Source organism: Danio aesculapii, chromosome 15, assembly GCF_903798145.1.
Source record: "Danio aesculapii chromosome 15, fDanAes4.1, whole genome shotgun sequence".
In the NCBI taxonomy this organism is placed as follows: Eukaryota; Metazoa; Chordata; class Actinopteri; order Cypriniformes; family Danionidae; genus Danio; species Danio aesculapii.
In genome coordinates, this window is record NC_079449.1 from 43075891 (window position 1) to 43087523 (window position 11633).

At 35.6% G+C, this 11633-nt stretch overlaps 1 protein-coding gene across 2 annotated transcripts; it reads left to right on the forward strand.

The window, feature by feature from the left end:
* The first annotated feature begins 3779 nt into the window (after positions 1-3779).
* p2ry12 (purinergic receptor P2Y12) lies at positions 3780-9339 on the forward strand. 2 transcript variants are annotated; one of them, XM_056473019.1, is made up of 2 exons: positions 3780-3856; positions 6715-9339. In XM_056473019.1, exon 2 carries the CDS (start codon positions 6747-6749, stop codon positions 7782-7784), a length of 1038 nt encoding a protein of 345 aa, XP_056328994.1. In that variant the 5' UTR covers positions 3780-3856; positions 6715-6746; the 3' UTR covers positions 7785-9339. The 2 variants fall into 2 exon arrangements, with proteins under 2 accessions (XP_056328994.1, XP_056328996.1); XM_056473021.1 differs by lacking the exon at positions 3780-3856 and adding an exon at positions 6166-6322.
* Positions 9340-11633: the final 2294 nt, after the last annotated feature.

Consider the following 11633-nt stretch of genomic DNA (forward strand, 5'->3'; position numbering starts at 1 on the left):
AGATGCAGTCTGAGCTGCATGCAATGCTTTTTAATGGGCTCACCTAATCCCACCCCTAACCCTATCCCTCACAGTGACGTCACTAGATCCATTAAAGGCATGGTGTCGCACATTGCATTGCTGAGAGATGCAATCTCAGCTTGCATCATAAAGGCTGCATCCAGATACTATTGAAGTTTTCGACTTTAATTTACTGCACTTTAATTTACTGCAACATACTCTGAGGTACTGGATTAGAATGTGAAGTAAGGACGGATGGGAAATGACTGAAATTTGATACCGCACGCCGGATGGAAAGTCCTACACGACTGATAGTTTGGTTGAGGTGTTTACATGTCTTTGATTATTATGTTTATTATGATTATGACTTTAGTTGGATTAACGTCATCAAAATTCTCTGTTTACATGGTAGACGGTAGAGTTTTTTTTGTAATAATAATTTTTTTCAGGGTTTTCACCTTTAACCGACAGGACAGTAGAGAGTATTGACAGGAAAGCAGAGAGAGTGGAAGGATCGGCATAAGACCGTGAGGCGGAAATCGAACTCGGGTCACCATGAGCTCTCGAGTGCATGTGTCAACGCATTAACCACTACACCACTGGTGCCAACAACATAGTAGCTTCTTAATCAGAGTGTTGTCTTAATCGTAATATAATCAGAGTATTAGTGTAAATGTACTGATTGTGACAGCTATAGCAGACCTCTGAATATTGGCCTCTTAGCACTTCTGTGGCCTTTTAGGTTAGAAACATTGGCGTTCCTACACTGCAAAATGCTTTTTATATTAGGATTTTTGTCTTGTTTCTAGTCTAAATATCTAAAAACACTTAAATCAAGAAGCATTTTCTAGACAAGCGAAACATATAGTCTTGTTTTAGGAAATAATATGCCAAAATTAAGTGAGCTTTTCCTTAAAACGAGCAAAACAATCTGCCAATGGGGTTAGCTGAACTATCCAGTTTTTCCTTTTGACATATTTTCTTTTTGCTTGCCCTATTAGCAGATTATTGTGCTTGCTTTTACTCAATTTTGACATATTCTTTCTTACAATAAGACAATATGTTTTACTTGTCTAGAAAATTCTTCCTGATTTAGGAGTTTTAATATATTTAGACTAGAAACAAGACAAAAAGTCTAAGGAAAACATTTTTGCAGTGTGTTACTGTTCTCCAAGCTGAGGTGTACTAGGAAAATAGGAAAGTACCTCTTGATTCGTGTTTGTCCTATAACCTGATATATCCCATAATGGATCCTGTTAAATCTGTTGGAAATGAGTGTTTAACTCCCGGTTTAGCCTTCTCTAATGATGGGAGAATGTAAGAACCAGGCTTCATTTGTTGTTGATTAATGTTCTCTGTGTGCTGGCCAGCTTTCTCAGAGCTCGGCTTGACTTCTCTTTTCATCTCCGTCTGGAAGCGTGCAGCGAAACCTCTGGGTCAAAGAGCTCAAGTGTTTTATAAGCTTAGATTTAAAATATACAGTCAGAATTATTTGCCCTCCTGTGAATTCTTTTTCTAATATTTCCCAAATGATGTTGAACAGTGATTATACAGTGATGTTTTTAATGATTATATTTTGGCAGGTGTGGTAAAAATAAATAAATAAATAAATAAAATAACAATAAATATATAAATATATATATATATATATATATATATATATATATATATATATATATATATATATATATATATATATATATATATATATATATATGTTTGTTTTTTTACTGCTAATGTAAATTTTATTAGACCCTTAAGAAATTATGTTTCTTGATTGTTTACAGAACAAATCACTGTCCAATTACTTGTATAATTTAAACTAACTCGCCTAATTAACCTCATTAACTTACACTGTAAAAAATCTGTTAACGAAGAGTTAGTATTTTGTCAATTTACGGTTGTGAGTTGCATTATGGGATGTTGATCTTGAGTTCTGATGATGAAAATTCAACTCTTCCATCTTTTATTGCCATTTTAGTTGTCTGAGATAATATAATGCATCAGAAATAATATATATATTGTGTAAAATAACAGAAAATGCACTGGCAGTTTATTACAAGGTCCTTGCAGCGTAGTATACAACACCAACACAGACAATACAGCACTGCAAACTATTACACATGTTCAGAAAAGTCACTTTTTAAGGTTAAACGTTGTTGGAAGAGAGATCAAGATCACATAATGCAGTTCAAAATCAGAAATAAATAGGGAAAAATAAAAACATTAATCACAAAATACAGAAATCTGCTCATTTACAGATATTTTTTACAGTGTAGTTAAGCCTTCAAATGTCACTTTAAGCTGAATACTAGTATTTTGGGGGGAAATAGTCAAATATATATAATATTTAAACATGATCAAATAATTATCAAGTCAAACAACATATATACATATATAAGATAAAAGAAATCAGTTATTAGAAACAAGTTATTAAACCTCTGGGTCAAAGATCTCAAGTGTTTTATAAGCTTAGGTTTAAAATATACAGTCAGAATTATTCGCCCTCCTGTGAATTCTTTTTCTAATATTTCCCAAATGATGTTGAACAGATTCAGGAATTTAGGTTTTCCAATCATCACTTAATTAACCCCATCATTGTCTCATTAACTTTAACTCTGCTGCTGCTGAGTAACCTTTACTTAATTTAGAGAGGGACCAAATACACTTTGAGCTGAGTACATTTTACTATGAGGATTTTGCTGTGTTCTTGTTGTCCCAACACAACGATTGTGTGGAACCCAGCATTTTTTTACTGTGTATTCGATTTGAACAGGTTTAGAAAAGATTCAGATCTTAAAAAACTGACTAAGGATTCAATCAGTTCATCATAAATTTCATTGTGATTCATTTTCTGCTCTTAGGCAACAGTGCACATGTGTACTAGAGATGCCGCAATACTCAATATAATATTGAACATTACTGTACAACCTCCACGGTTTAATACGCATAAGGAAATTGTGTTTTCGTATATTAATTATTGTACTGAATCATTTATTGAGCGTTAGCATATAGTCAATTCCTCAATTGTTAAGCATTAACTCTACATTAATAGACATAAGTAAGCAGTTTATAAATACAGCTACAAATGCTGTAATCTTGACTTAATAGCAGCTCAAAATATTACACAAATAATGTTATAACTCTCTGAATCTGACCCCTTCAGGCTTTGATCCTAATTGTGGCGTTTTGGTGACTGTCGCTTTAAATGCAAATGAGATTGTGCTCTTTTCAGAAGAGGGCGGAGCTACAGATGCCTATGTGTCAGCATAGTGGCAGATTTAAAAACAAGACTAACGCCCTATGCTAATGAGGGAGAGATGGTCACTAGTGGGCGGAGCTTTCCCCCTCTGATGACATCATACAAAGGGAGAATGTCAATCAAAGTGTTTCTGCAGACTGTTTCTATCAAGTCTGATTATAAACAATAGAATTAATACATGTTTACCATTAGAGGCTGGATATATTCACACACTGCTGACACACAACTGTGTTTACACCCCTGTAAAAGGGGGTTTTGCATAATAGGACCCCTTTAAACAACATGGATTGTGAAAACAGATTTATATAAAAAGAAAATTGAAGTTGAGATGTGTTTTCTTCAGTGGTTTAAGGGTCATAACCGCTGAACGCTGATGTGTTTGTCTTGGTCAGCACAAACACATCTGACGTCACAGCAGGTTTTAGACAGCGTTGAACTTCTCCTTGTGTCTGCATGGCAGGAACCAAAAAAGCAGAAGGTAGAAAGTAAGAATCGTTTCCTTTCAGAAAGCTCTATGAAAAGAAAAGCCAACTAAACCATGAAGTATTTCCAAAACAGCTCGGCACACTTGCTCTGGGAGTCTTTCTGAGGCTGGTAAGTGTTCAATTTCACAGAGCACATCGACAATTAATAAATCGTGAAGAAAACATGCAGTACATCACTATATTTGAAGAGTGTTTAATTATGAGTATTAATTAACATTTATTTAATGTTAAGTTTTGTAATAAATGTATTATCATCTCACCACTCTTTATGCGCTTTAAAATTACTGGTTGCGTCAAATGTTTAATAATAAGTTTTGTTTTTAATGATTATATTTTGGCAGGTGTGGTAAAAATAAATAAATAAATAAATAAATAAATAAATAAATAAATAAATAAAAATAAAATAACAATAAATAAATATATATATATATATATATATATATATATATATATATATATATATATATATATATATATATATATATATATATATGTTTGTTTTTTTACTGCTAAGGTAAATTTTATTAGCCCCTTAAGAAATTATGTTTCTTGATTGTTTACAGAACAAACCACTGTCCAATTACTTGTATAATTTAAACTAACTCGCCTAATTAACCTCATTAACTTACACTGTAAAAAAAATCTGTTAATAAAGAGTTAGTATTTTGTCTATTTACGGTTGTGAGTTGCATTATGGGATGTTGATCTTGAGTTCTGATGTTGAAAATTCAACTCTTGCGACTTTTATTGCCATTTTAGTTGTCTGAGATAATATAATGCATCAGAAATAATATATATATATTGTGTAAAATAACAGAAAATGCACTGGCAGTTTATTACAAGGTCCTTGTAGCGTAGTATACAACACCAACACAGACAATACAGCACTGCAAACTATTACACATGTTCAGAAAAGTCACTTTTTAAGGTTAAACGTTGTTAGAAATGAGATCAAGATCACATAAAGCAGTTCAAAATCAGAAATAAATAGGGAAAAATAAAAACATTAATCACAAAATACAGAAATCTGCTCATTTACAGATATTTTTTACAGTGTAGTTAAGCCTTTAAATGTCACTTTAAGCTGAATACTAGTATTTTGGGGGAAAAATAGTCAAATATATCTAATATTTAAATATGATCAAATAATTATCAAGTCAAACAATATATATACATATATAAGATAAAAGAAATCAGTTATTAAAACAATTGTGTACCTGTTCTTTTTTTTTTGATTTGGAATAGATAATTTTGCTTACCCCATTGGCAGATTATTTTGCCTGTAAGGAAAAACTCACACACAAAAAAACTAATATATATATATATATATATCAGTTTTTGTGTGTGTGAGTTTTTCCTTACAGGAAATGCAACAATGTTGTAAGCAAAATAATACAGTTTTTCCTTTTGACATGAGTTTGGCAGATTAATTTGCTTGGGGAAACTTAATTTTGACATTATTTTGCTAAAACAAGACAATATTTTTTATTTCTTGTCTAGAAAATGCTTCTTGATGTGGGATTTTTAAAATATGTGTACTAGAAAACCCTTTCTGCAGTGTGTTACTTTTCTTGAAGCTGAAGTGTACTAGGAAAATACCTCTTTCTCTTGTTTGTTCCATAACCTGATATATCCCAAACACTCACATACAGTTGAAGTCAGTATTATTAGCCCCCCTGTATATTTTGTATTATGTTCAAACATAATAATTTTAATAACTCATTTTTAATAACTGATTATCTTTACCAAGATGACAGTAAATAATATTAGACTAGATATTCTTCAAGACACTAGTATTCAGCTTAAAGTGACATTTAAAGGCTTAACTAGGTTAATTAGGGTAAAGTTAGGGTAATTAGGCAAGTCATTGTATAAGAGTGGTTTGTTCTGGAGACAATCCAAAACTAATATTGCTTAAGGGGGCTAATAATATTGACCTTAAAATGGCTTTAAAACAATTAAAAACGGCTTTTATTCTAGCCGAAATAAAACAAATAAGACTTTCTCCAGAAGAAAAAATATTAGAGGAAATACTGTGAGAAATTCCTAAATCTAAACATCATTTGGGAAATAATGGAAAAAATGAGGGCGAATAATTTTGATTTCAGTTGAATATATATTTTTTTTATTCTATATAATATTTTATATATAAACGCTTTTTGATTTAAGGCTTTTTACATATCTGGACTAGAAACAAGACAAAAACAGTGTACATTTGTAACACGGGGAGTGACAGAGACAACTGAAGTTTGGATCCACTTGCAGGTTTATTCGAAGTCAGGCAAGCAGTGGTCAACACAGGTGCAAACAGATGTATAAAGGCAGTCCAGAATCGTAGTCAAATATAACAGGCGAGAGGTCAAAAGGATGGCGGCAGACAGGACAATAAGATAAACTAGGCTAATTTCAAAACAAGACAAGGAAAAACGCGTTGAATTGTCACTATACAGAAAACAAAACTCGGCAATTGGAATGAGTGTGTGTAATCAGTCTGACAATCCTCAGGTGGTGCGAGTGTAATCAGTCCAGAAGCAGCATCAGCTGTGGGAGTCTAATCAGTGGAGACTTGGAGCAGGTGTGTGTGGCATGACTGAATATGTAGTCCATAAGTTGTAGTCCATGTGAATGTGTGAGAGAACCAGCGATCTAGGGAGTATGATCGCTAGTGATCGTGAAAATATTAGTATAGACCATTTCAATGTGGTGATGCCACTGGCCCAAGAACATTTCCTGCTTGTTGTTAAACTATTTCCTAGCTGTAACAAGAGGCAATTCAACCATATCTTGACGTTAAAACAGCTATCATCACATTATTTATCAATATGTGGACCTTTTTGGCTTCTCGGAAGCTATGGAAATTAAAAATGTAAATCAGGACATACGTTAGGACCATTGTTATCCCTGAAAATGGTTTATAGTAATCCACACACTAGGACTCATCATTTAATTATGCATTCTTTCATTCAGGACTTCATTACTTCAGACAGCAGGACTCATCAATGGAGGAAACAACACAACTCAGCTTCTCCAATAGCAGCGTCTCCAACGGTTCCTCCTGTTCTCGAGACAGCACTCTGAAAACCATCGTCTTCCCCGTCCTGTACTCCATCCTCCTCATCCTGGGATTATCTCTGAATGGTCTGGCGGCTTGGGTTTTTCTCCGAATCCCCAGCAAATCCCACTTCATCATCTACCTGAAGAACATCGTGGTGGCCGACATCATCATGACCCTCACGTTCCCCTTTAAAATATTGTCCGATGCAAACATAGCGTCGGTGGGCATCCGCATTTTTGTGTGCCGCGTATCCTCAGTGCTCTTCTACCTCACCATGTACATCAGCATCCTATTTTTCGGTTTGATCAGCATCGATCGCTGCAGGAAAACCATGTGGCCGTTCGTAGGCACCAACCCCAAACGTCTTCTACACCGAAAACTGCTTTCAGGACTCATCTGGACGTCTCTCCTGGCTCTTTCGCTCCCAAATGTAATCTTAACCAGTCGTCCGAACGTCGGAGAACGCTTCAAATGCAGCGATCTCAAAACTGATTTCGGCCTGCAATGGCATGAAGTGGTCAATCACATATGCCAGGTCATCTTTTGGGGGAACCTAACAATCGTGATAATATGCTACACGCTTATTTCCAGAGAGCTCTACAAGTCGTACGCCCGCACGAGATCTCCACGTGAGACACAAAGCAACAAGAAGCACATCCAGGTTAATGTATTCCTGGTGCTGGCCGTGTTTTTCATTTGTTTCGTGCCGTTCCACTTCGCCCGAGTGCCCTACACCATCAGCCAGACGCGCGGACGCTTGTTCAGCTGCCCGCAGAAGCTGTTTTTCTTCAAGCTCAAGGAGAGCACGCTCTGGCTGTCCTCCCTCAATTCTGTGCTGGATCCGCTCATCTATTTCTTCCTCTGCAAGTCCTTCAGGTCGTCGCTGTTTAACGTGATGCGTTTGGCTCCGGGACGCTGCAGGATCCTGAGGGAGCTCGGGACAGATTCGGCCGGCGGTCAACAGGGAAACACACTGACATGATGGACAAAACATGGACACACACATGGGAAAACACTTGGTCTTGTTCTGTAAACATGCACAAGTACAAAAGTTTTTCAACCACTGATAAACTTCCGGTACAAGGCTGATGTGTTCTTAAAGGTCCTGTTAGATTAACATAAAAAAATGTAGATGTTCAGTCTGTAAGTTTTAAGGACATCTAAATGTTGATGTGCTCCAAAACTGTGAAATTACATTTAGACAACATAAAACTGATATAAACATTCAAAGTTTAAATCACACTTCAGTTCAAATCTTCCAACCAATCAAATGCTCTCTAGTGTCTGCCATGCCCCGCCCCTTCTTCTCATTGGCTGTTCATTTGACAAGCTTGAGTTTAACCACTCTCACTGGCAGAGCTGTGATGAAACCTAAGCACTATTGGCTGATTTTTTTTTAAAAAGGAGGAGCTACTCTTTATCCCGCCCTCTGTTCATGTTTCGGCCAAGATTACGTCAAACATTGAATATAAATGCACATTTCAAAGTGCTTCACGGGACTTTTAAGGTTTCTTTTACAGCATTGATAATATTTCATTCATTTATTTTCTTTTTGGCTTATTCCCTTTATTAATCTGGGGTCGCCACTGCAGAATGAACCGCCAACTCATCCAGCATATGTCTTTATATGTTTTTTAATCCATCACTGGGAAACACTCTCATTCACACACATACACTACGGACAATTTTAGCTTACCCAATTCACCTGTACAGCATGTGTTTGGACTGTGGGGGAAACCGGAACACCCGGAGGAAACCCACGCCAACACGGGGAGAACATGCAAACTCCACACAGAAACGCCAACTGACACAGCCGAGACTTGAACCAGCAACCTTCTTGCTTTGAGGCAACCTACTGTACCACGTCGCCCCCTAGCATTGATAATGTAATGTAATTAACATAAAATCAGTTAAATAGACTTAAGCATTCATTCAGATGTTTTAGCGTAAAACAAAATGAAAATGGAAGCTCCTTCAGGAGCAGACAAGCGCAGAAACTCCATTGAAAATACTGTGGTAAAATATAGTTCCATATTTTAAAGACATGAAGCAGAAGAAAGTACTTTAATGCAGTGCTTCATGTTTGGTCTGAGACTCACTTTATATCATATATCAATCAGGCATTTTGAAAGAAATCAGATCTTAAATGCAGCGCTTTTATTATGACTTGACAGTTCGCCGGAAGTGCTTGAGCTGGCTGACTGAAAATTAAAAGTCCCAGTGCCATATACAGCATTTTATGTGTGAAATATGCGTACGGATGTGTCATGATCTATCATGATCCTTCAGAAACATTTGTGTTCAAATGTATTCTGAACGTATGAAAAAATTCAAGAACAACTTATACCCGGGGCCTTATAAACATGTATAAAGTGCCCTACATATAGTTAGACATGTAATTTACTGGGTGAAAAAAAAGTAGCCGGACAAGGGTTGGGCCGATAGACGATGCCATCGTCCATCAACGATGGCCGATAGACACCACGATGCTGAGGTGGCATTGCAATCCTCCGCCCCGCCCCAGTCGCAAATCCGCTCGCAAAAAATACTCACTCAGTTCCTGTTTACACTAATACGTCTTAGATTTAAATGAGATTTTAGAACGAAAACGCTGACAACGCACATCACGTGACCACACACACACACACACACTGTCATGCACTCAAGACAGCGGGTCCAGGCAGTCAGTACACTGCTTCAATCTTTCTCTTTCACACTTGGTTGCTGTTGGTTCCTGTTAGTTGTGCACCTTTTTACCAACCAAGTTTATCGACGCCATTATAACGACACAGATCACTCTGCCTATTCATGCCAGAGTCCCACGGAAAAAGTGATTGACAGGTGGTCATTTGTGTGTAACTTATCTTTATTTATTTATGATTTGGTTATGGGTAAAACATAACCAAATGCGGGTCAGGTCGTTGAAACGGTAGGTTACAAATAATTAATTCGTCATGAATGAATTAATTATTCATAAATAATTAATTCACCACTGCCTATGACGACGATGTCATTGTCCATCGCAATGTTTCACATTAGACATCGTACCATGCCAAATTGGTCGACATCACCCAAAATTGATAATACGCTAAGGGTTAATATACGTAAAAGGGAATATAAAAATCACCTTAGTTGTTTAAAATGTTAATACACTTGTTTTCAAAAAACCAAAACGTTTTAAAATAAAAGTGTCAGAGGTCCAAACAACAATCCCCTGATCTGTCCTGATATAAACACATTCATAAACCTCACATTCATTATTGTTAAAGGTCTTTCTCCTCGTTCTTAGAAAGTAATGTTGATATAGACCTTCAACAGACATTTAACTGACTATAAGAAACTTTGCAAGTACATGTCAACTTACACCAACCCTAACCCCAACCCCAACCTAACAGTCTACTTATAAACTAATGAGAATTAGTTGGTGCAATGTAACTTAAATTCAACAAACGGACCATCAAAATAAAGTGTGACCAATGTTAATGCTGAAAAGAAGTGATTATTGATTATTTCTGACAAATCAGCTTGATTGATTATAAACATTAAGATATAAAGATACAGAAATGTAAAGTGCTAGTGCAGAAATACCATTGATCCTTCGTCATTCATAAAGTCAAAGGATATTAAGGTAATACTTTATTTTGATGGTCCAGTTGAGTATTAGTAGACTGTCTGCTTAATATCTGCTGATTCTGCTCCTTCAACAGACATTGAACTGACTATAAGAATCTTAGCAAGTACATGTCAACTTACACTAACCCTAATCACATCCTAACAGTCTACTTATAATCTAATGAGAATCAGTTGATGCAATGTAACTTAAATTCAACAAATGGACCATCAAAATAAAGTGTGACCAATATTAATGATGAAAATAAGTGATTATTCATTGTTACTGACAAATCTATAGTGCCAGGACTGACCCTGATAGGCAAAACATTTAGCATGGAAACTGACTAGCAATAGTGACAATTGTATTTTAAACTTACTCTGTGATTAAACTCATTAATGCCAAAGTGGAAAAACTTTTATATTACTAGCCACAAGTAATCTTGATTACAGTAACATTGAATATTATAGAGAGCTGACATTTATTTGTAAATAAAACATTGTAACCCTAACTACTATACTACTTCACAAAATGCTATATATAGCATGTCTGACTTTTGCATGTCAGATGTCAACATCTGTTTCTCAGCATCTTGTGTCATGGTTGTGCTTTAACAACAGGAACAGAGTCGCTTCTCTAAATTACTGCTCATAGATTGCTAAACATAAAATGCCATGCTTCAGTTTAAGCTCCAATGAATTAATAAAATTAATACCAGATTACTACACTAACAGAAATACACCTAAACGCATCATGAAAAAAAAAAACTGACATGCAAACATTAAGATATACAGTAAGTCACGAAACATGTGTGTGTATATATATATATACTGTTTGGCGCCATCTTGTGTCTGAATAATGCACAGGTTAGTGTATGCTCCATTCAGCCAGTTACATTTCTGTCAGCTTTGAGTTTAATTAAAGAATTAATAAACTATTACGGCTCAGATATAAATGTTTTGTGTCAAATCGTTATGTTTTGTGCAGCCTGATCTCACGAGAATACGTATGTATTTTACGTTTTGCCAATTTAGTGGCTAATTCGTACAAAAATGCACACACTCGTATTCAGGGTGAGTCGTAGGTGAGAGAGGATTTGCACATTCTCATTCAGGATGAACTCGTGAATTTTAAACATTCAAAACTTTTTGTACACTCTTATATATTTGCAAATGGTGTTTTGCATTTGTGAAACGTATTTTATGTAAATGTATTTTTATT

Coding starts and splice junctions, on each gene's coding strand:
- p2ry12 (XM_056473019.1), top strand. CDS start 6,747: ATGGAGGAAACAACACAACTCAGCTTCTCCAATAGCAGCGTCTCCAAC.